This window comes from Gopherus evgoodei, chromosome 17 (assembly GCF_007399415.2).
Source record: "Gopherus evgoodei ecotype Sinaloan lineage chromosome 17, rGopEvg1_v1.p, whole genome shotgun sequence".
NCBI lineage: Eukaryota > Metazoa > Chordata > Testudines > Testudinidae > Gopherus > Gopherus evgoodei.
This window is the reverse complement of record NC_044338.1, coordinates 19,638,348-19,663,123: the sequence shown is the minus strand read 5'-3', so window position 1 is coordinate 19,663,123 and position 24,776 is coordinate 19,638,348. Positions and strand designations below refer to the sequence as shown.

General features: G+C 45.3%; 1 protein-coding gene across 3 annotated transcripts; it reads right to left on the bottom strand.

The window, feature by feature from the left end:
• Nucleotides 1-4,536: 4,536 nt before the first annotated feature.
• STYXL1 (serine/threonine/tyrosine interacting like 1) lies at nucleotides 4,537-24,668 on the bottom strand. Of its 3 annotated transcripts, none has more exons than XR_003996927.1 (11): nucleotides 23,623-24,668; nucleotides 23,433-23,539; nucleotides 20,380-20,441; nucleotides 18,547-18,685; nucleotides 18,097-18,153; nucleotides 14,811-14,956; nucleotides 13,038-13,183; nucleotides 11,570-11,667; nucleotides 8,323-8,432; nucleotides 7,881-8,083; nucleotides 4,585-4,668 (listed from the first exon to the last, which is right to left on the bottom strand). XR_003996927.1 is itself a non-coding variant. In XM_030536494.1 (9 exons), the coding sequence occupies exons 1-9, from the start codon at nucleotides 23,631-23,633 to the stop codon at nucleotides 4,630-4,632; spliced, it is 858 nt and encodes a 285-aa protein (XP_030392354.1). In that variant the 5' UTR covers nucleotides 23,634-24,668; the 3' UTR covers nucleotides 4,537-4,629. The 3 variants fall into 3 exon arrangements, 1 of the variants encoding a protein (XP_030392354.1); XR_003996928.1 differs by having other exon boundaries at nucleotides 4,617-4,668; nucleotides 7,596-8,083; XM_030536494.1 differs by lacking the exons at nucleotides 7,881-8,083; nucleotides 18,097-18,153 and having other exon boundaries at nucleotides 4,537-4,668.
• Between the last annotated feature and the right edge of the window lie 108 nt (nucleotides 24,669-24,776).

Below are 24,776 nucleotides of genomic sequence, written 5' to 3'. Positions count from 1 at the left end.
GCCGCGACCAATCGTCACGGGGGTGCGGCCAGCGCCGTCCTGACGTCACAACCAATCGGCGCTCGGGGTGGTGCTTCCGAACGCCACGTGCCGCTGGGGGAAGGTTGCGGCAACAACTGCCTGGAAGGTTACGGGGGGGACCTGGGGGAGCAGCCCGGGTGGTGGCGCTGAGGGGGGAACCTGGGGGAGCAGCCCGGGGGGGACCTGGGGAGGGGGTGGCGTGGGGGGGTAACCTGGGGGAGCAGCCCGGGGGGTGGCACTGAGGGGGGAACCTGGGGGAGCAGCCCGGGGGGTGGCGCGGGGGTGGACCTGGGGAGCAGCCCGGGGGAGGGGGTGGCGCGGGGGAGCTGCCCGGGGGTGGCGCTGGGGGGGAACGTGGGGAGCAGCCCGGGGAGGGCGCTAGGGGGTGACCTGGGGGAACAGCCCGGGGGATGGCGTTGGGGGGTGACCTGGGGAAGCAGCCCGGGGGAGGGCGCTAGGGGGTGACCTGGGGGAACAGCCCGGGGGATGGCGTTGGGGGGGTGACCTGGGGAACAGCCCGGTGGGTGGCGCTGGGGGGGAACAGCTCGACGGGTGACCTGGGGGAGCAGTCTGAGGGGGGTGGCGCTCGGGGGGAACAGCTCGGGGCGGTGGTGCTGGGGGGGTGACCTGGGGGAGCAGCCTGGGGGGTGGCGCAGCGGGGGGAACCTTGGGGGAGCAGCCCGGGGGGTGGTGTTGGGGGAGGTGACTGGGCAGCCCAGGGGGTGGCGTTGGTGGGGAGGACCTGGGGGAGCAGCCCGGGGGGCGTGTTGGGGGAGGTGACTGGGCAGCCCAGGGCTGGCGTTGGTGGGGGGGAACCTGGGGGAGCAGCTCGGGGGTGGTGGTGTTGCGGGAGGTGACTGGGCAGCCTATGGGGCTGGCGTTGGTGGGGGGGACCTGGGAGAGCAGCCTGGGGGGGCAGCCTGGGGTGGCATTGTTGCGGGAGGTCACTGGGCAGCCCAGGGGGTGGCGGTGGGGACGTGGGGGAGCAGCCCGGGGGGGGTGTCGCTGGGGGGGTGACCTGGGGGAGCAGCCCGGGGGGTGGCACTGGGGGGGGAACCTGGGGGAGAAGCCCGGGGGGTGGTGTTGTGGGAGGTGACTGGGCAGCCCAGGGGGTGGCTGGTGGTGGTGGGGAGCTGGGGGAGTAGCCTGGATGGGGGCGTATCTATGGGGATATTTCCTTCCTTTCCCTTATGGTCAGTCACAGATTTTCTCACTGCAGTTCAATGAGAAGTCTCATCAGTTCTAATCAGTCTGAAGTGATCGATGCTGATAAGTCTGAACTGGAAGAACAGAACTGACACAGGTCTCAGGCTGCAGGTGGTTGGCCTCTGATTTCACATCCCAGATGGCATCTCCAGCCGCACAGTGCCCCTAACTTGGGCTTTGGCATAGTACAGACGCAGACGGTACACAGCACCACAGAAGCAACCTCTTCTTAGTATCTTGGGTTTTCCTTTCTACTTGTTCCTGTGAAGTACTAGCCTGGCCTGACCTTGGGAGACCCCATGAGAGCAAACCCCAAAGTGCATTGACTACTCTTAAGTACTGTTCTTAAAATAAACAAATATTATAAAAAGACAAATAACCTCCCTATGAATCCAACAGATGAAACCTGAGTTCTGCTCCTCCTCATGTAGAGACCGCAAGGCACCAGTTTAACAGTAGACTTTGTACCTCCAACTGTTACAGACCTTCCTGATTTTTGACAGAGAGTTGACCGTGACCCATCCATAAAAGATTTGCCTTGTATTGAACAGTAATACAATCTGTGAGGCACAAGGGGTGGTGGGGTATTTATCTCTAGGGCCAGACCCAAAGTATGCTGAACCAGTGGAAATCTTCCCATTGATCTCAATGGGCTTTGGCCCAGTTTCCTTATACCACACTTATCACCACAGTGTCTGAGGCCCAGATCCTCAGATGTATTTAAGCACTTAACTCACATCAATTTCAAAATCAACAAAATCATCATTTTATAGGTCACATGTGGTCTATATTCTTCCCCTTCTTCCTCTGAGCCTGCTGGGGATTTTTGTATTCTTCCTCCATCATCTGCCTTCTTTCCTTTCCCTGTTGTTTCCTTGTGGCTGTGGCTATATCTGCAATACTGTGAAGTCCGTCTTCAGCCCCCCTTCCCCCACAATGTGTTATTTTGATGTTCTTGTTCGATTAGAGTTATTTTTTAATGTGAGGAAACTGTTCAGATCCCTGTGCAGTGTTTGGGAGGATCCTGGATGTTCTTTCCTTGCGTATTTTCCTCATAGGGTGCTAACTTCATCGACTGTTTTCCCTTTCATTGTAAATCAGCACGTGCCTTCGGCATTGCATACAGTACTCACTTCTGGAAATCCTTCTGGAGGGACACTGGAATCAGAACATTTGAGATACTAATGCAAAAAGACTTAGGAATATTCAAAGGAGTCTAAGAGAGTTAGGCATCCAAACGCCATTGAAATACAATGAGAGAAGAGTGTCTAAATCCCTGGGGCCCCTTTGAAAATCCAGTCTATACATTCGCTCCAGGGCAAACTGGAAGACTGCACAAGCCTTGTGGCCCTTTAAGGAAAGGAAAGAATTGTAAGTCCTTTACTGAAAAGTGCCACCAAGTGGTTAGCGCTTGGAACTGAATATCAGGAAGCCTGAGTCCTAGTTCCACCTGTCACTGAGGGTATAAACAGCAATTAAACCTCCACAGCTGGCCCGTGTCAGCTGACTTGGGCTTGCTCAGGCTGTGGTGCTGGAAAACTGTTCTGTAGATGTAGAGTTTGGAGCTCTGGGGCCTAGTGAGGCGGGAGGGTTCCCAGAGCTCAAGCTCCAGCCTGAACCTGAATATCTACATCGCAGTTAAACAGCCCTGCAGCCCAAGTGCTGTGAGTCCAAGTCAGCTGACATACTGCAGTGTAGCCATACCCTCACTCACAGAGTGATCTTAAACAAGTCACAACCACTCTGTGCTTCTGCTTCCCCTATGCAAAATGAGTAGAATGAGATCCACCTTATAAATTGCTCGGGAAATCCGGGAAGTAAGGGCAGATCCTCAGCTGGTGTAAACTGGCATAATTCCCTGGAAGTCAATGGAGTTCTGCTGATACACATCAGCTGAAGATCTGGACCATAAGGTGCCACATAAGTACACAGTATTTTCTTAAAAAATGGTTCTGAAGCAATGTACAAAACCGATAGACCCATTTATAGATCTCACTGCAGTGAAAAGACATTAGAACAGAAAATTTACTCTGATTGCCAATTTACAGCACTGCTGTTTAGTTCTGGTCATCCAATTTCCGCAAAGCATACACATTTCAGCACTCAGCAGTAGTTAGTTGTCTAAATTCATTAGCAAGAATGTCTAGGTTGAGTAATTCTGTCCCAGGCTAGAGTTATTGAGGCTGTAACGTTTTGGTACAAACCTGTCAAAAAACCTTTGAAGGTTCAGCTCTAGGATGAAGATTTAAAATGAAGGACATATTATAACTGTTGGGAAGGGAGGTCAATATTTGGTGTAAGGCCTACATAACATTTCTATAAGCTCTTATACTCTGATGCTAATGTATAGAATTTACAATGCTATAAGGGGATAGATGGTACTGCGCTTCATCATCATCATATTCTCATTACACCTCTGGTGTTTAGGGCAGTGATGAAGCTCCTCCACTCCTGTCTGTTTCTGGCAAGGCTTTCAATGGTTCTCCAGCTGTGCCCCAGGTTTTTCAGCTCGGCTTCCATAGCTCTTTGCCGTGTTGTTTTCAGGTGGCCTTGTTTTCGCTTGCCTTCAGATGTCCATCTTACTGCTATTCTGGTGATGGGCAGGAGTTTAATTTGGCTTAATATAATGGGACTGGAGCGTCAAATAGAACTTCAAAGAAGTCTGACTGTTGCAATATGAGGATGCAAGTAGGAGGCAGGCTGGAGAGCCTGGGTCCAAATAAATCAATGGGAGATACATGCATGTGTGAAGGCATAACTCCATCTTGGTATTGGACAGTACATCTGAGAGAATGGATTTGTAATGGATGAATTCCTGAACTGCTGAAATTCTGTATCACATATTTATCTATTGAAACTGTGTGTCTGGTAAAGTACCTATTTACCATGCAAGGGTAGAGATCCATGGATGGGTTTTCAATGATGCTGCTCACCAGCAGCCCCTACTGGCTTCAATGGGAGCTGCAGATGCTCAGCACTTTGATAATCTGCCCGAAATTGTCCTAGCCAACAGAAGTGACAATTAACCAAAATGAGCCAAATCCTGAAGTCGTTACTCATGCACAACTCTCACTGGCTGTTCAGCAAATTTGCCCAAATAAGTGATTGGATCCCAAATGATGGCCCCCAAAATGATGTAAATAATATGTGAAGATGAAAACCAATCCTAAAAGTTCAGATGATTATATTATTCTTATTTATTCATAACAACCAATTCTAGTCAAACCTTACCTAAACAGTACAGCCCAAGTTAAACTGTGGTACAGATGGAAAGGCTTCTTTCCCTGTTGGATGTTCTCCTTGCTGCCTGTCAGTAATGTGGTTCGGAGATATCTGTGATCGCTGACCCATAGATTTGGCTTTCCCAGGCTGACAGCTGTTGCACAAAGCCACGGTTTGGTCTCATGTTTGTTTGCATTTCTGGATGTATTTCCAAGCCCTCTACAAATACAAGTAAAGACAGGAGAAGACTCAGGAACTTGCTTCCTTTGTATTGTCCAGGTTACATGATTAATTATTTGCATTTCCTTAGCATCTAGGAGCTTCCTCATGGCCCAGGACCCTATTGTGCCACTGAACAAATACAGACAGAAATGAACCAATGTGGTATCTGGACCAGTAGAGAAAGAAAGGACTCGGTCAATTACAAGGTTTTTGAAATCTTCCATTTTTGGTAATACACAGTTAGACCGCTGAAAGTAAGAAGTACCAAGGCAACTGTCTGAGGGGAGTAGTATAATGATATGGAGCCCTTCTCCAGTCCATAAAGATCATCGGCTTCAGTCCAGCTCAGTAATGATCAAAATTCATGATCAAGTGATGGCCATCCAGCTGCCTATGGGAAAGGAACTGGAGGTCTCAGTCTCATTTCCATCGGATTGGTATCAGTTTCACTAAAGCCGTTGACTCAGGAGCCTCAGCAGTGAGGCTATAGTACTTCTCTCCTAGAGGTGGGCTCTGCCAGGCAGGGGTATAATAGGGAACCTTGCACCTTGAGCAAAGAGCATTTCCCGCAGTGCGTCTACCAGGGATTTGGAATTAAAATGATGTTATCGGGCTTTGGAGGGTTCAGAGGGCAGAGACTGTCTGTCTGTCCTGTGTTTGTACAGCACCTAGCACAAAGGAGCCCTGCAGGTAGTTTGGATCAGAGCTGAACTTCAGAGTAGCCTCTTATCTCTATGAAATTATGGCCCTACCAAATTCACAGCCATGAAAAATGCATCATGGACCGTGAAATCTGGTCTTTTGTGTGCTTTTATCCTATACTGTACAGATTTCACAAGGGAAACCAGGTTTTCTCAAATGGGGGGGGGGTTCTGACCCAAAAGGGAGTTGCAGGGGGTCACAAGATTATTTTAGGGGGGTCGCAGTATTGCTACCCTGACTTCTGCGCTGCCTTCAGAGCTGGGGGGCTGGAGACTGGCGGCTGTTAGCCGGGCACCCAGCTCTGAAGGCAGTTCCCCACCAGCGGCAGTGCAGAAGTAAGGGTGGCAATACCATACCATACCAGGCCACCCTTACTTCTGTGCTGCTGCCTTCACAGCAGGGCAGCCGCAGAGAGGCGGCTGCTGACTGAGGACCCAGGTCTGTGGGCAGCAGCGCAGAAGTATGGTTGGCAATATCATACCATGCCATCCTTCCTTCTGCGCTGCTGCTGCTGGCAGCTGCTCTGCCTTCAGAGCTGGGCTTCCAGTCACCAGCCGCTGGTCTCCAGCCATGCAGCTCTGAAGGCGCGCTGCCACCAGCAGCAGCCAGAAATAAGGGTAGCAGTACCGCAACTCCCCTACAATAACCTTACAGCCCCGCCACACACACATACAACTCTTTATGGGTCAGGACCCCTACAATTACACCACCATGACATTTCAGATTTAAATAGCTGAAATAATGAAACTGATGGTTTTTAAAATCCTACGCTTGTGAAATTGACCAAAATGGACCGTGAATTTATTAGGGTCCTATCTAAAATGAACCACACTGATATCCTGGTTATGAATATTCCTATAGTGTTCAGCTCAGATCTCTCTCTTCATCTGTGATGTACCTTCCACCATTCTGCAGCAAGACAGTGCCAGAGCCCTACCTTGGGCTACTGGGGCTGACTGTAGTGTAAAATGCTAACAATCTTTTTCAGTGGAAAAAGCAGAGAAGCAGCAGCTACCTACCGCTACACGACAGAGGGTCTCCTCTTCCTGGACTGGCACTATACGCTATTGCACAGTGGTGATCTATAGCAGCAAAGCAGCGGTCCAGCTATCCCAAGTGCTAATTACAGCCATTGCGATTGTTAGTTTCAGGTAATTAGCTTGGATTGCTGTTAAACAGCAGGGTTGTTACACAAATGCACTGCACTCCTCTCTGGCTACAGTTGCTGAGTAAGGTCCCTCCCATCAGATAAAAATCAGGATTTCTTATAGCAATCAGGAGCATAATTAGGATTGCTTAAGCTTAATAAGATGAAAGGTGAAATGGTATTGCATGATTTCTTCCGAATCTCTGATACGGGGACCAACAGCCTAAACCTCCAACCTTCCTATGATGAATTCCTAATCACACAAGTAGCCCGCACACACTAGTTACTCATATGAGTAAGGGTTTGGCAGGAGCATGTTCTACCAGTGCAATTTCTATTAACATACTCGTCTCCAGATCCCTGAAGCCTCACTAAAGCATTCCAAGACTTTTGTCCAAACTGGGTCCAAGACCTAACTGAAAGACCAGCTTCAGTATATTTCACTGCTGCAGTCCGGCAAGATTGTCTGTTTGAATTATCCCATAGAAAAGCTTCGTGGACCAGGAATCTCAAGCATTCAGCCTGTTTCACTATGGGCAGCCTGTGGTGGGGGTGCTCTGTTTAGACTCGACTAGATGTTAAAACAAAAACGTTGATCACAATAAAGGGAAAAGTCAGTTATCAGCTTTGGACTTTTGCACTGTGGGTGCAGTAAGTTAAAGTATTTTAGTAGGGCTCAGCATGGGAGGTTGTGATGGTGATTGGACTGTTATCAGTGTGTGGGAGCAATCAGATCCAGTATTAGTAGGGTAGGTCCGCAGGTTCCAGTGCCTCTGCAAAGTATGCAGTGAGTCTCCATTATTCTGCTGGCAAACTCATTCTGCAATTACTCTGATGTGCCTTGCAGGGTAAGAAGCCTCATTTTGTGTTGCAAATGTTTACACACAAAATATGGGCCAGATCTATGCTCAGCTTCAGGACAGCTTTGATTCAAATACTCAATTTCCAGAAGAGGGGCTCCTTTTCCAAACACAATCAAGACTTTTAGTGGGTCTCACTTCAAAGGCATGGAGGAGATCAGACAGCATCAATACCCGAGTCTGCCCAGAGAAGGCAGAATGAGAGACAGACCTACCTTTTCAAAATGCTGGGACACTGAGTAAACTGAGGAACATCCTGGAATTTGGGGATAAGCAACCAATCCAGTATACAGCTAGGTACTTCTCAGCCTTCACCCAATATTTTTATGAAGACTTGTGGAGCTATGTAATGAGATGTGCTAGTCCTTTAAGATTGAAGAGTGCACCCCTCTTAAACTAGTGCAGCCCTATTCTGGGTTTCCCTAGAACAATATCTGTGGATCACGAGATGTGGTCTTGGGGAAGCAATCTGGGATTTTAAAGACACCTGTGCTGCTGACCTCAGCTTTAGGGCACAAAGCCAGAGTTCCACAAGCAGGGTGGGCTGGACTTCCTATGTCCCGCAGGAGTAAGGGACAAAGTCAGGTCATGGTAGCTCCCAGACTCAGAAAGTCTCTCTCTTTCTGAGATCCAGGAAAGCAGAGTTGCTTAGATATGTAATCCTTCCAGTCAGCCATGTTTGTAGTCCTGGCTTCCGGGCGATCTGTTGGCAAACAGGGGAGGATAGATACAGATCACTCTCCAGGCAGATACTGAGCTGCATTATCACAGGCCCGGGAATCAAACCCAAGTCCCCTCCTTGATGTTACAATGTAGTCAGGGAGTTTGAATTAAAGCACAGATTATTTGCTCCTCATTACTCCAGCACCTCAGAAGAGTTCAGAAATAGAAAGGTACAGGAGACCACGTCACTCTCTGTAGAAAGCAGAAGTGTAGCTGTACCTTTAAGGGATAATGGGATGAATGCATGAGGAAGGCCATTACCGCCGTGCTGCTCCGACTTAGACCCAGGGTAGAGAAAACCAGAACTGCTCCAAGAGCCATCTTAGCATCTAACCAAAGAAAAGTGCATTACAAATTAGTGTCTTGAAAAATCAAAGCCAGAGAACAATCCCCACTCCTGTTATTCTTTAAGTGAATTTCTAATACTGGTGAAAGGTGCCAGATAAATAGTCCCGGAGACACGAGCCCGCTTAAACCACTGATAGGTACAGCTGGGCAGTGTCAGGACACGTCTCTCTACACCGCCCCAGAAGGGTCTGTCCTGGCGTTATAGGATGGATTGGGTTAAGAAGTTAGCTTTTGGACCTAAGTTAGCCTAAGTGTAGAGGAGCATGGAAAACTGAAGTTGCTAGTGTGAGAAGTCAGAGTGTTATGGGAAAGTAAGAGTTAGCAAGGATATGATTCAGGGTCTTGTTACTGTTATGTTTTGATTATAACTAGTTTAAGCAAGGTTTTTAATGAGCGTTTTTGCGAACTGTGAATGTTTTATTAAAATGCTATCAATACTGACAGTGTAGGAAGGACATTGGTGCAGATGTTAATTTAAATAATATGTAAAATAAAGAGCAAATAAGGAACCCACAGCTGAACAGGGGCCAGATCCCACTCCATGGAGCACAGATGTGTGTGACTTAGAGTGGGGCTCAGACGAGGAAGTTGAGAAGGATTTTGGGGGAGTACAGGAGTGTCTCCTCACTGATCACATGGGAGGGTTTGCCCAGAACAGATTTGCTGGGTCAATGTCTGTGCTCCCAGGCACCCAGCCCGTGGCTCAGGTTTTAAGAGGGAAATGTGTAAGTGACCTCCCGGAAGGGAGCAGTCAAACAACTGACCTTTTGGGAACAGAGAGAGAGGGGTGACAGAGGGTACCCCAATACAGGTCCCACTTTTGCAAAATGCTGTTCCTAATGTACTTGTGAAATCTAACTCTGTCTCTTTAAGACAGGATAAGAATGCTACTAACGAGTTGGGTGTCTGTGAAAATGCCAATGACCCATCTGAGAAAGGGGAAGAGGAAGCAATCTCCCAGGCAGGTAAAATTCACCAGAAACTAAGTGAAAGCTGCTGAGAGAAGGGGGTAGGGAAATTCCAATGTTTGGAGTGAAAATTACAAAGAAACCCTAGGAGGGAGGGTGGATTTTTTGCATGGGCACAGTCCTGGAGATGGAATGCAGCTCTATAGGGGACCGGCCAATTAACAGCAGTAATAGCTGGCACAGCAGAAAAAGCATAACAAACCTAGACTGTTTGTGTGGAAGGGGAAACTGAGGCACACTGTCTCATAGCATTGGTGGCTAAATGCCAAGACACCTACATTGCAAAGGTATTGAGATCTGCATTATGTTAACAATGCTACACACAAAAATGTTTTCAGGCATCCTGGGAAAAGAAACACAGAACTTTGCTAAAACACCTGTGGATGACATTCCAGTGTTTGGTAAAACTTGGGAGTTGTACAACCACATCACTCTCTGTAGAAAGCAGAAGTGTAGATGTACCTTTAAGGAATAATGGGATGAATGCATGAGGAAGGCCATTACCACCGTGCTGCTCCTAGGACACCAGACACACTGCCTTCGCATTAGTGACTAACCCTCTAGCAGTAATCTAAGGAGGGGGGATGTGTGACACTGTGCCCCATATTCTTCATAGAGATATGGTTATGATATGATTATGGCATAACTAAGATGTATTTTATGCAAGATAGGTCATGTGAGGTATCATTGAAAAGGTTATGATTCACTGAATATGATTCTCCTATTTGTATGCATGTATCCTTTTTGTATCTAAAGTTAGGAATATTGTCTATGCATTTATTACAAATGTGTTTACACCTGAGGAACCCCCACTAGGCAGAATGCAATCAATCTAGATTACTGGCTGGAAAGAACCAGTAGGGAGAAAATAGGTCTTGGAAGATGCTTATCTCCCACCAGGGAACAATCCTGGGAAGCCTTCCTGAGGACCTTACAGACAGCCTCTGTCTCATGGTTGCTGTGGTCCTACAGAAATGTGACCAAGTCACCTGGTACTGGACTCCATGATAATACAAGTGTTTTTCCATTGAAAGGGTGTGGGAATCAAACTGGGAGACAAAGGGTTCCTACCAGGGGTAAAAGTAGAGTGGTACAGGCCAATATGGCGTACTGGTAAAAAGTGGCTGCCGGTACTGACCGCTACCACCATATTTTAAAGCACTGCCGTGGGAGCGCGCAGAGCTGGTCCCCGTACCAGTAAGTTTTCAATTTTACTTTCATCCCTGGTTCCCGCCATATGTAAAACCTATTCGAGGCAGGGAAGTGACATCATCATGGTTCCTTCTTCACTGACTCCCTGCCCAAGAAAGAAGCCTGCTGAAAACACCTGAGAAACAAAAGACTGAACTTGGGGGAAGGGCTGAGCCCAGGCTAGAGGGTTTACTAGCACATGAAAGGAATATCTGGAGTTTTAAGCTGCTAGCGAGTGCAGCTTGCCTTCAAGAATCTCTGCAATCTACCTAAAACAACATTCAGAATGAGAATTTGCTACTTATAATCAATTCATTTAATACATTAAGCTTAGACTATGTTTTTTGTTTTATTTACTTGGTAATCTGCTTTGATCTATTTGCTATCTCTTATACTCACTTAAAATCTATCTTCTGTAGTTAATAAATTTGTTTTTGTTTTATCTAAAACCAGTGTGGGGAAATCATAACTTGGGGCACAGAGCTGTGTATATGCCTCTCCACTTTGAGGGAGGGAGTGAATTTCATGAGCTTACACTATACAGTTCTCTCTGCAGCGCAAAATGGTATAATTTGGGGTTTACCCTTTTGAGAGGGGTGTGTGCCTTAGGAACTGGGAGGTACCTTAGCTTCGCCTTCCCATGCAAGGGCTGGTTAAAGAACTTGTGTGTGTAGCGCTGAGTGTGCCCCTAACTGTGTGTATGCTGGTGAAATAGCAGGCTCGGAGAGCTTTACGGGGAGAAAAGGGAGTCCAGGCTGGTAGGTCAGGTGGGCTCAGTGGTATCCCAGTTCCAAGCAGCATCCCGAGAGGGGGGAACCCATCACACCAGTAAATGGACTGAATACCTCCAGTGAGCAGAGGCTGTTGGGACCATGCTTCTAGGTGTTAAAAGACTATGAACCTCCGCATTCAAAAGAACAGTGTGCACACTTGATAGTTATAGATCAGAATCCACTCACCTATGAAGTGACAAATGGTGGGGAAAAAGGAAAAAAGATCTGCATCGGGGGAATCTGCCACAGAAACATGAAGAAGTGTTTTGCTCTCATCTGTGAAACTGGAAAGGGAGCACACAGGAGTGAAGTTAAACAGGCCAATAAAGTAGTTCTGCCAAATTCTACTTGCCTGGGCCAAATCAGTCATATTTTATTTGAAGTTACATGAGTAATAACTTTTCATTGCCATCATCATAGTAAGGAAGGGTGAGTGAGACTCTGAGGCTGCATTAGGTGCATAACCAATAGTTCTGTTATCAGTCAGCCACCCGAAACTGTATTAGTATTTATGTATTAACATCACCCTATAGTATGTTCTACCTGGGAGCTTGATGAAGGCAGATATCTGAAAGCAAGTGTTCTTGCATGTCATACATGTTTGGGGAGTTTCCTAAATATATAATTAATGTACACAGATGCTGCTTTGTGTGGTTTCTTATTAAGGTGTTATACACCTTACAAGGTATCTCATCTCACTGAGAAAAGACTGCAAAACAATGAAGAGGAATTTTTAAGCTATGCAGATGCATTTCATGTAATGAACAGTGACTTAGAGCTGAGAGGAAGTCCAGTTCTCTGAGATTTTTGAGGGTTCTCTCTCTTTGGAGCCACATACACAAGAACTGCTTGGTTATTGGTAAAACTGGCTGTATAAATGTAACCAGGCAGAAAGCTATATTCTTCCTCACTCATCACATCCTTGCAAAATGTCATTGGGTTTTTGGCTGTAGCGAGCTGTAGTTCTAATATAGCTCGCCCACTGACTTGAGTGGCTAGTCAAATAGCTTCAGTCAGTGAGAAATACAGAAAAAGAAGTAAGAGAAATCACACAAAAGGTAAATGAATTACATTTTAAAGTATGTTGGTTTGTAAATTTTCCTCTTAAATGTGGCATTAGGTTCACTGTGAACGTTGGTGCTAAGTGTTGAACTCTTAGGCCCAGATTCTTACAGGTCTTTAGATGCCTAATTTCCATTGATTTCAATGAGAGGTAAGCACCTAGGTACCTCTGAGGATCTGTGATAATGATCCCATTCTTGCTGTATATGTTCTCACTTCTTCTGAGCTACAGTAGGCTGATGTAGTGATAAGTCATTGCTTTGCAACCGCTAAAGTAGAGAAGTCAGAAGAACAGGCATTAAATAGCTTTAAGTTTATTACTTCTAATCACCATTCTACTCTGACTGAATGAGTATCTCACAAGGTTCCTGTGAGGTCTACAAACATGCAGCTTCTGCTGCTGGGCTCCCATGCTGTACTGCATCACTTGGCAGCTTTACACACACACACACACACACACACACACACACACACACACACACACACACACACACACACACACACACACACACACACACACACACACACACACACACACACACACACACACACACACACCCCGATGTCAATCCAACTAGACCATTTCACTTACAGCGTTGCAAGCTCCTCTGAAATGTTGACTTGTGCTTTGATTTTCAGATCCTTCTGAATCTGTTGGTCACAGGCCTGCCTGTAATCTCCCATATATAATTGAGCAGGCAATATCTCTACAGGATATGGCTCAAAAGCATCCAGTTCCTGCACCAGAGAAACAAAAGGATTAATAAAGTTGAAAGAACTATCTATTTACCTTCATATATCTATTTCTATATCTATTTGCCTTCATCTTAGCTTGGGAAGCTCTTAAACCTGAATCCTGAGAAGCCATGAACCAGTGCTAAGTCAATGTCCTGCACCTACATTCAAACAGAAATGAGGTACATTCATTTAATTGGACAGATATTCTGAAGAACAGACTTTATCCATAGACTCAGTCAATGAAATGAACATGGTCACTGACAATGTGGCCCTGCTGGAATAAAAAAAAAAAGAATAAGAGAGAGACTATGTCTTTTGTAATGCAGGTAAGGATACTATTACCTCAGATTAATTAGAGTTTCTAATTACTTGATCCAAGGCCAAATGAAACCACTTGTCAAACCGGACTGGCAGGTGTAGTGTGACTGCGTAACACAACTCCAACTCATGGCTCCTACCAGAGCAGGAAAAATTCTGAGCATAGCTGAGCACAGCCTACTGTTTGGGCAGCATGAAGGCTAAGGACAAAATTCTGTAGCCATGCCAAGCGTGGAAGGGAAGAGAGTTGAGTAGTGACTATGCACCAGTGTTCACCACTGAAATGCAGCCCTCACTAGGGTGAAACACAATAGCTGTTTGACAGCACAAAGCAGCACTGAAAACAGTTTAGAGAAGTATAGGAGAAGGCTGTATCCAACTGTAACTGCAGGGAGAATTGAGGTAGATGGCGTGTCACACATCATAAAGAAGCAAGAAAGGGCACAAAGAATTTATTTTCTCCTTGCAGATCACTCGTAAGCCACCTTATTAAGCCAGCACATGGCACTGCACCACTGCACAGGCCAGCAACTTACTACACAGCTTATGTGAAACAGAAGAACACAGAAAGAAATACATGTTGCAGTGACGTGTCGCTACCCTTTTTTCTTAAGCCTTGCCCCAGATGTTAAAGTGGGATGTTTATCTCTTGCAGTCTAACCAGGCTCCAGTCAGGTTAATGTTTGGATAAGAGAACAGAACAGAACAGGATGCTGCTGGAAATAATGTAAGTAACTCAATAGGTGGCACTTTTCTCCCTGAGTCAATACTTGAAAAAATGTATCAGTTTGCTTTGTGATCCTTGGGGATGAAAGCCATTGCATGGAAGAAGTTATTCAAGATATATTATCATCTTAAAAAAAAAACAGTCACAATTTCTGTCCAAACATGTTTACCTGCTATTGTTATAACACCTCAGATTACTATAACTGAAAGAGATTTGTTTAATCTAACAGCAGTTTAAGGTTAGTCAGTTTCCCATGTTGTTTTTGTGAGTTTTCCCACGCAACATCAGGGAGAGAAAAATAGATACTTGTGATTGTAAAAGAACAACAATTAGCAGAGGGACTCCGGGGCAAGGGTATTACTTGACATGATTTTTGACTCCTTTTTTAAAATTGACTAGACATCAGATTGACAGTGTCCCCACAAAAGCTTATGCTCCAATACGTCTGTTACTCTTTGTTTTTGTTTTTTTTTACAGTGTCCCTTTAATTATTACTAGGGAATTCACTGGAATTAGTTGAATGTACATAGGAAAATTCAATTTATAGCCTGAAGGCCTGGCCTTTCTCTCCAGTAATCTCACCTGAGGCATCCAGAATATCTTCTGAGTCCTCAAGAAATGGTAGCACGCAGTGAAGCGCTCATACCCTCCTTTCAGGATGCGGACTGGGTGGCGGGTGAACTGCTCTAAGACTCTGGCACACTGGATGGCAGCCCCTACCTCAGCATCTAAAGACATGGAAAAACTATTACACATGGTTGCTGCAGGGAATCAAATGCGGAAAGGGTTATTTCCAACAGGCCCTGAGTACTTGGGGTGAAATCCTGACCCTACTGACATCAGTGACAAAACTCTCTTTGGCTTCAGTGGGGCCAGAATTTCACCCTGATGTCTGAAGGACCTTCAGAGATCAGGATTAAAAGCTACAATCACTCTCCAGCTACTGCAGCTGCAAGGAAGCCACTGGGGGATGTTTCTGACATTCCCTGCGAACCTCTTGTCTGGACAGCACCCTTTTTTCTATTGTCATTTTTTTCCCTTCCTCTTGTTCCTGTCATAGGTCCAGGTATTATTTTAACTCCTGTTATTCCCTGTGGATCCCCTACAGTAAGGTGTACTACAAGGAAGTACTGCTATTTTAAAACTAAACAATATTCCTGGTTCTTGGGGTGGATTTTTTTTTCCCCCTCATTATGCCAACAAATAAAAGGGTGTCATCAGGAGGAGGGAGAAAACTTGTTCACCTTAGCCTCCAATGATAGAACAAGAAGCAATAGGCTTAAACTGCAGCAAGGGAGATTTAGGTTGGACATTAGGAAAAAGTTCCTAACTGTCAGGGTAGTTAAACACTGGAATAGATTGCCTAGGGAAGTTGTGGAATCTCCATCGCTGGAGATATTTAAGAGCAGGTTAGATAAATGTCTATCGGGGATGGTCTAGACAGTATTTGGTCCTGCCATGAGGGCAGGGGACTGGACTCGATGACCTCTCGAGGTCCCTTCCAGTCCTAGAGTCTATGAGTCTATGAAAGGACACAGGGAGGTGCCTTGGGAAAATTTGCCATCTTTGATCTTATCATGACTCCAAGTAGGGCTAATAATGTGGAATGTAGGACGTTTTTCCTCCCCCAGACTCATCTCTGATTTCCTTCAGCTGTATCTACTTTAGAAGCAGTTAAATTAGCACAATGGAAAAATGATTCTGGTTCTCCATCGCATTCTATTTTTCATGTCTCATTGGAGGTGATTTTCTCTGCAATAAAACTCTGAATTAAGGTCCCATTTTACTGTGTACCTAATGAGATTGTTCCTGTGAGCAAGTAATGCACGTACATAAGTGTTTGCAGGATTGGATCTTAGATTTGGCATAGGAGTCTCAATCAGACTGTTTCAAATCAAGTTATATGTTTGGAACAACGTACCACAGAAGATACAGAAGAAAAAAATCAATTAGGTTGATGTAAAGATCAAGGCTTTACATTTTCAAGTGCCTAATGATTTAGTGTATCAGTTTTGGGGTGCTCAAGTTGAGATACCATAAAGGGATCTGAATTTCAGAAAGTGCTGAGCACCCGCCCTCTGAAAATCAGGCCTCTTTAAGGAGTCTCAAGTTGAAGCACTTCAAATTGTTAGTCACTTTTGAACACCTAGGCCCAATGATTTTCCTGTACAGAATGGGAGCCTTCAGGCTTTGATTCTACAGTGACCTCTGAGCAGACAGGCCAGTGAAGAATCAAGGCCTAAAGCTCTGATTGGAGCATATATCAAAGGCAAGGTATGTGTTTGTTTACTTCTTAGGCCTGGTCTACACTAGGAAATTAGGTCAGGATAATGACATCATTCGGGAGGTGTCATAAACAGATAGCTAAGGGTTAATGTCTCTTTCACCTGGAAAGGAGTAACCTGAAACACCTGACCAGAGGACCAATCAGGAAACAAGACTTTTTCAAATCTGGGTGGAGGGAAGTTTTGGGGTGTGAGTTCTTTGTCTTGGATCGGTGACCCTCTCAGCTCTGAGAGTGATCTCTCTCTATCTCCAAGTTTTCTAATCTTCTGTTTCCAAGTTGTAAGTACAAGGATAGTGAGACAATAGGTTTATATTGTTTTCTTTTGTATTTACACGTGTGTAGTTGCTGGAGTGTTTTGAACTGTATTCTTTTTGGATAAGGCTGTTTATTCATTTTTTCCTTTTAAGCAATTGACCCTGTATATTGTCATCTTATTACAGAGACCATATTATGTCCTTTTTCACTCTTTTTATATAAAGCTTTCTTTTTAAGACCTGTTGGAGTTTTTCTTTAGTGGGGTCTCCAGGGAATTGAGTCTGCAGCTCACCAGGGAATTGGTGGGAGGAAGAAGTCAGGGAGAAAATCTCTTTGTGTTAGAGTTACTAAGCCTGACTTTGCATACCCTCTGGGTGAGGGGGGAGAGATTAGATCTCTCGGTACTTGTGTTTCCAGGACTGGAAGCAGGGAATCTCCTAGGGTCGTCCAGGGAGGGGAGCCTGGGAGGAAGTAACAAGGAAACAAGGGGAGGGGGTTATTTCCCTTTGTTGTAAGACTCCAGGCATCTGAGTCTGGGGGTCCCCCAGGGAAGGTTTTAGGGAGACCACAGTGAGCTAGGCACTGTATAATTCCTGGCTGGTGGCAGCAAATACCAGGTCCAAGCTGGTAACTAAGCTTGGAGGTTTTCATGCTAACACCCATATTTGGGACGCTAAGGTCCAGATCCGGAAAGAAATGTTATGACAGGGGGTGTGAAAAATCACACTGTGCTGCTGTATGTATAGACAAGCCTTTAGTTAGGTCTTATGGACAATTTTATCAAATCTGCAAATAGCTGGATTTTAAGAATTCACAAAGACATTTTTAACAAACTAGCAGTTACAATTTCAACTTTCTTAGCTTTGTCAATTTCAAACTAATGCCTGAAACAAGGTGAAATGTGCTGAAAGTGGATCACGTCCTCTTAAAAACATCTGTGTTTGCAAAATACTTCTATGCTAACTAGAACTGTTGTAGTCACTTTGCAACACTGGATAATGGGGAGGCAGGGGAGATCTAGAAACAAGGACCGTGATTCTGCAATGAGCTGCAAGGTCACTACAAGTTTGGGGTCTAAAAGGTAATCTGCCGTTTGGGAAAAATAATTTCAATGTTTCCTGGTATCTTTAAATGAACTCAACAGATGCATAAAGCTATCAGTGCCGTGGTCTGCATTTTATACTCTGGGTTTCCAGACTTAAGCATTTGCCACAGAACTTCATCAAATTACTACTCTCATTAAAGATAAGTCCTATTTTTGTTACTACGATCATGCAAATCCTTCTTTTTTTATCCTGCGCTTACTAATAAAAAGAAAAAACTCACTTTGTGAACATGAAGAACTGGATTCAAATCCTGAGATCCCTGAGGGAGCTTCAGTCCCTAAAAAGCAATAAATAAACACACTAAACCCCAGTTGAACTGGGAAAAATAGCCCCTTTTCCACTTAAATGATTTTGAAAGTGAAGGGTTCACACATTGAAAGATGAGCCAGTCTAGACCCAGGGACCTTGAAAGAAAATCTGGATTTATAAAGCCTAGACTAGAATGTGTGAAATATTATGACAGACGAGGCTTATTGATGGTGTAACGTTACCAAAATAAAGGCTGTGCACTTAAGTGTTCTTGTCAAGTTATTTGAAAGAGAAATAAGTTAATAAAGATAAATGAGGAGTGAGAGCTGTTCACCTACCAAGGTGGTGGGATTGATAGAAGAGAACAATATAGCTGGGCTGTGAATTGTAGTACGAATCTCTCGCTTGCCAGTCAACATACCTTTCTCATCCTCCTCCTTCTCTTCATAATCATCGTAATAGATATCATCCAAAGAGCTGGTTTTGCTATCATATACGACACAATATTTGACACACTCCAGCTCAACTGATTCAGGTACCAGATAGTCCCCCCCAGGATTCTAGCAAAAACACAAAAGAATCTTAGTAAGAGGGGGACTGCATTTTTCCTCATGGGACTATCCCTAGCAATTTCTTCAAAATTACCATTATACCTTATTTTGAATAAAGTGGGCGGAATTCAGAAGTGATGTAAGTTACATGTCAGCAAGTGGGTCTGGGTCTAAGTCTATGGAAGAGCTAGGGTGATGTGTAACTTATATGCCAAGGAATTTATATGCCAAGTTACATCAACTCATTCCTGATTCACTGTTGCCTCTCACCCTGAGCAATCATTTACACCAGAGTAAAGCTGGTATAACTACTTCAGAATGGTAGCGATTTACATCTACATTGCACAGGCGTAAATGCAAAGCAGTGGACAGTGTGGCCTCCTCTGAGTCTCCTCTTTGTTTCATCCTGTCTTTTGAACATCAGCTTTTTTCCCCAGATCTCTGAATGTGTTTTCCCCTAAGTTCGCAGCCTCCAGCCCTGCAGTATTTATTTATCATTGCAATGGTCACCATGGAACTATTTCAGACCAGCTCAACTGTTCCTATTTACTTGAATTAGTCACCTGTACTTTCTGTCAAATGGAGTGATGTTTACCAGTGAAGGCACTTAAGGCTGACTGATTTGCAAAGCCATCTAACGGAGTTACAAGCACAGTTCCCATTAATGGGACTTGTGTATCTAACTCCTTTCAGTGAATCACAGAAGTTAGAAATGGAAAAGACCTAGCACAGGGGTCGGCAACCTTTCAGAAGTGGTGTGCCGAGTCTTCATTTATTCACTCTAATTTAAGGTTTTGCGTGCCAGTCATCCATTTTAACGTTTTTAGAAGGTCTCTTTCTATAAGTCTATACTATATAACTAAACTATTGTTGTATGTAAAGTAAATAAGGCTTTTAAAATGTTTAAGAAGCTTCATTTAAAATTAAATTAAAATGCAGAGCCCCCTGGACCGGTGGCCAGGACCCGAGCAGTGTGAGTGCCATTGAAAATCAGCTTGCGTGCCACCTTTGGCACACGTGCCATAGGTTGCCTACCCCTGACCTAGGAGGTCATTTTGTTGGCCTACCTGCCAATACAGTAGATTTTTGAATGCTTTGTCCTCTCTAATGTTAGACATCTCAAGTGATGAGGGTTTCACCTCAGCCTTTTGTGAGACAACTGTGCAGTGCAATCGCTCTTATTGCTGGAATATTCTTCCTGATATTTAACTTCAATGTCTCCCTTCTTTAGGCTACTGTAATCTCACTTCCCCTCTTTTCTACCCCAATCTGCAGTACCTCTTGTGGGCTAAATTAAACATTCCAGAATCAGGCAGGGGAGAGACTGGAGCAGTTCCTCATCCTTTTTGGCTAATTCTATCTCACTGCTAAATGCTGACTCCTAGAATCATCAGTGTGTGTGACTCATTAGTGATCCAGAGCATTCACCCCTGCTGGAACACTGGGATACAAAGTGTTCTCTTCCCATGACAGCAGGGGCTGCTGTGCCTGAGAAAGACACCTCCCTGAGGAGCCTGAGTGGTGTTTGCATTGCTACTTTCTGTAGGAGGGCAGCTTTAGCTTGCTGTCAGCTCCCTGCAGCCCTTCTGGTGATACTGACCAGGTGATATGCTCATTAGTGCACCCTGCCCTTCCCCCCAGCCAGAACAGAAGGTCATGGACATCACACATGAATGATAAACCCACTTGAAACCACAATTTACCTGTTTAACTCTTCTTGCTGTAATCACATGGCTTTCATTGTACTCACGCTTTGTACGGGCATCTGAAAATAACAATGAAGGTAATGTGAATGGTCAGGGCCGCTCGGGGGGGGCAAGCGGGGCAATTTGCCCTGGGCCTCAGGCGCTGCAGGGGCCCCCACTAGAGTTTTGCGGGGCTCCTGGAGCAGGGTCCTTCACTCGCTCCGGGGGCCCCGGAAAACTCTCGCAGAGCCCGGGCCCCCAGAGCTTCTTCTGCTCCAGGTCTTCGGCAGCAATTCGGTGGCAAGGGGTCCTTCCGCTCCGGGACCCGCCGTCAAAGTGCCCCGAAGACCCACGGTGGGAGGTCCTTCCGCCCCGGGACCTGCTGCCGAAGTGTCGGGTCGTCCGTGGCAATTCGGCGGCAGGGGCCCCCCACTGCCAAAGACCCCAGGCCCCCTGAATCCTCTGGGCGGCCCTATGAATGGTTTACATAGTGCCTTCAAGGCAGAATTCTTCTCCTTATGAAGCCAATGGGAGTTCTGACTACAAAGAGCTGTATAAATCTTACAACTAGATACCCACCACCAAAATACAGATTGCATACATTTCTTCATGGGATTCCATGTTTATTGTGCCTATTGACTTTCAGATTAAATGTCTCAGTTTGCAAGCAAAACAATGTTTTTTCAAGATGTCAGCCTTATGAATTTAACCTGGGATCTGAAAATCGAGCTGCATTATTTCCTTCTCACATATCGTCACGACCACTAATAAAGATTCTGCAGGACCAAAGTCTGCAGTCATTGCACAGAGATTGCATAAATGTAATACAGGGCAGAATTTGATGCTGCGACTGGAATTTAGTAAACAATTCTACTGATGATGCAAAAGTCAGACTAGAATCCAGCTATTTCTCTCATTACTCTATTCCTCTGCTATGCTAACCCAACTAATAGTTACAATTTATTTTGTCATTGTATTAAACAGATATGATGGAATACACCCAGAGAGCAAGTGTGTGGAGTACGTAGGTGCCATTTTTACATGACCACTTTTATAATATAGCAACATTAAAACAACGTCTATGAAAAATTCCTAAATGACTTAGGAGTTCCTGTTATAAAATAATATAACAACTCTCATTAACATTAATTAGCACTTCAAATGTTCAAAGCACCGTATAAACATTAACTAATTATGCCTCCCAACAACTCTTTGAGGAAGGCAATATTAGCTGGCAAAATCCATCCCAGGTGTAATTGAATGGATTTACACCAGGGATGATTTTGGCCCATTATCTCCATTTGACTGAGAGGAAACTGAGACACTGATGGCCAATTCAGAGGTGATATAAATGGTGTTGTAAGTTTCACCCAGGTAAGGTGACTTAAGGGTGTTTAACATGGTGTAATTTACATGCTGAGGGGGTGGGACTGGAGATTAGTGTGTCAGATAAAGCAAATAGTACAAACTGGTGACAAAGCAGGAGGTCTCTGCTTTACCTTAAGCTTTCCTATGCTTTTCTGTTAATTGCTTTTCCTGTTATACCCGTTTCTTCCACCCCCACAGCAAGTAGGTTACATCTGCCTAAAGGCATGCAATTAACACTTTCATTTACACCATTTCTAAATTTAGTCCAGCGAGATTAAGTGGACAGCAGCAGAGCAAGCAGTGGAACTCAGGGTATGTCTACATCTACAATTTTGCAGCGCTGGTTGTTACAGCTGTATTAGTACAGCTGTATAGGGCCAGCGCTGCAGAGTGGCCACACTTACAGCAACCAGTGCTGCAAGTGGTGTTAGATGTGGCCACACTGCAGCGCTGTTGGGCGGCTTCAAGGGGGGTTCGGGGAACGCGAGAGCAAACCGGGGAAGGAGACCAGCTTCGCCGCGGTTTGCTCTCGCGTTCCCCAAACCCCCCTGCAAACCGCAGGGAAGGAGACCTGCTTGCTCGGGGGTTCGGGGAACGCGAGAGCAAACCGGGGAAGGAGACCAGCTTCGCCGCGGTTTCCTCTCGCGTTCCCCGAACCCCCCTGCAAACCGCAGGGAAGGAGACCTGCTTGCACGGGGGTTCGGGGAACACGAGAGCAAACCGGGGAAGGAGACCAGCTTCGCCGCGGTTTGCTCTCGCGTTCCCCGAACCCCCCTGCAAATCAGGGAAGGAGACCTGCTTGATTACCAGAGGCTTCCTCAGGTATGCTGGGATACCTGCTTATTCCACGGAGGTCAAGAAAAACGCTGGTAAGTGTCTACACTTGATTACCAGCGCTGGATCACCAGCGCTGGATCCTCTACACCCGAGACAAAACGGGAGTACGGCCAGCGCTGCAAACAGGGAGTTGCAGCGCTGGTGATGCCCTGCAGATGTGTACACCTCCTAAGTTGCAGCGCTGTAACCCCCTCACCAGCGCTGCAACTTTGTGATGTAGACAAGCCCTCAGCCTTTTCCTGGGTTCCAGTCACATGCTCAGTCCTCAAGACCATTCTGCCTCTTCTCAGGCTATGTCTGCACTGCAAATAAAGGTGTATTTATTAGATTAAGACACGGGTTCTGTGAAAGCCATCTCAATGTGAAATCCTAATGGACACAAGTCAGCTCCTGTGTCTTGTCTCACCTAGGCTTTCACATTGAGATGCTAATCTCCATATAGTTATCCCAAGGTACAACACATCTTTCTTTGCAGTGAAGAGACAGTCTAAGAGAAATAGGTCTCCCAAATTCTAATCAGAGATGTGGCTACAAAGTAAAATACTAACGGCTAGACATAAAATCACAGTGACCCACAAAGATCTCTGGGCACCATACAATCACATGCACGCTAATGGTTCAAGGAGGACTGAGGGACCTATCCCTGTTGTCCTGAATCTTGTGCAGACATTTACACAGGGACAAAGAGCCTGATTCAACTCCCATTACTTTAATAGGCATCTTTTCACTGACTTTTATAGCAGTTGGGTCACTCCCAAAGCACATACAAAGTTTTCCAACAATCTAGCCCCAATAATTAAACAAAAGAATGACCTATATGACAAATTGCACAATAAAAATACATATCAACACTCTCATTAGCTTACCCAGTAAACAGAGATAGTTAGGCTCAGTTAACCTGGAGAGCTTCGTGGACTGGTTCAAGATGTTGTAAAGCTCTGTGGGCTCACAGAGAACCAACCCTGCCATTTTACTGAATGGAAATAATAATTAAAGTAAATACATTCTTTAAAAGTGAGTTCTTGTAAAGTAACCAAGCTAATGAGAAAAATTTACTTTTTATCCATTCCAGCTCATCTGTGAATAAAAACAATCGCTTTGAGTCCAAGCTTGAGTCCTTAAATCCTTGCCTTCATAAGGGGTATTTGCTCCACGAGAACTGCAAGATCAGGCTTTTTAAAATATAGAGGTTAGAATGCAATCTAAAAAAATCTAATTTAAATAGTGAAATATAAAAACGGAATATGATCTACAGAGCATCCACACCTGTGCACATCACTCAGATCTGAAATGAACACGGAGAGATCCTATTGCCTAAAATCAGGACTTACATTTCTTAAAATTGTTTTCTTGGAGAAAAAAAATCCATGTTCAGTATTTCTATATTTAGGGACTGATCTTGAGTGGGGCTGAGGCTGACTCCACTGGCAGATGTAGGAGCTCGGAATTTCACAGGTTTGGGGCCATGGAGATATTCTTATCTCATAGGACTGGAAGGGACCCCGAGAGGTCATTGAGTCCAGTCCCCTGCCCTCATGGCAGGACCAAGTGCTGTCTGGTCATTAATAATTTACTTCTCAGTAACTTAGAAACGTGTTCCCCAAATATCCGTGTTGTTAGGAAACAGAATAGATAGACACCACTCCTGCAGGCAACGGGAGACTGAAAAGCCTGAGATCTTCCTCTGACCAGATCAAACCTTCCCGCCCTTCATCCCCTTGGAGTTTCTCTCTATATTTTGTAAAAAAAAAAACCAACAAAAAAAACAACAAAAAATAAATTTCAATAAATACAAAATAAAACAATATGCCCCCAGCTGTAAGTGATCCAGACAAAGGCCGGGGCTCCAGAACTCCACATGAAACGTCACCTTCGCAGCTTGCACAGGTTCTCCTACTCCATTCAATGCCACTGCCATGGAGTCTGTAGCCATGGTACTTAGGGTGTCTGTTGCTATGGCATCAGTTGCCATGGCACCTATCACACCCGTGGCATCTGTTGCCATGGCACCCATGGAGATTTATTACCATGACACCTGTGGCATCAATTGCCACGTCAACCATGACATTTGTTGCCACGGCACCCATGGAGGTCTGTTGCCATGGCACCTGTGGCTCCTGCAGCTGTGCCCCTCTGATACCCATTATGACGGTCAAGATCGCGCTAGCTCAGCCAGGGGCCTTCCAAGCCCTGGGCCCGCTCCCGTTCCC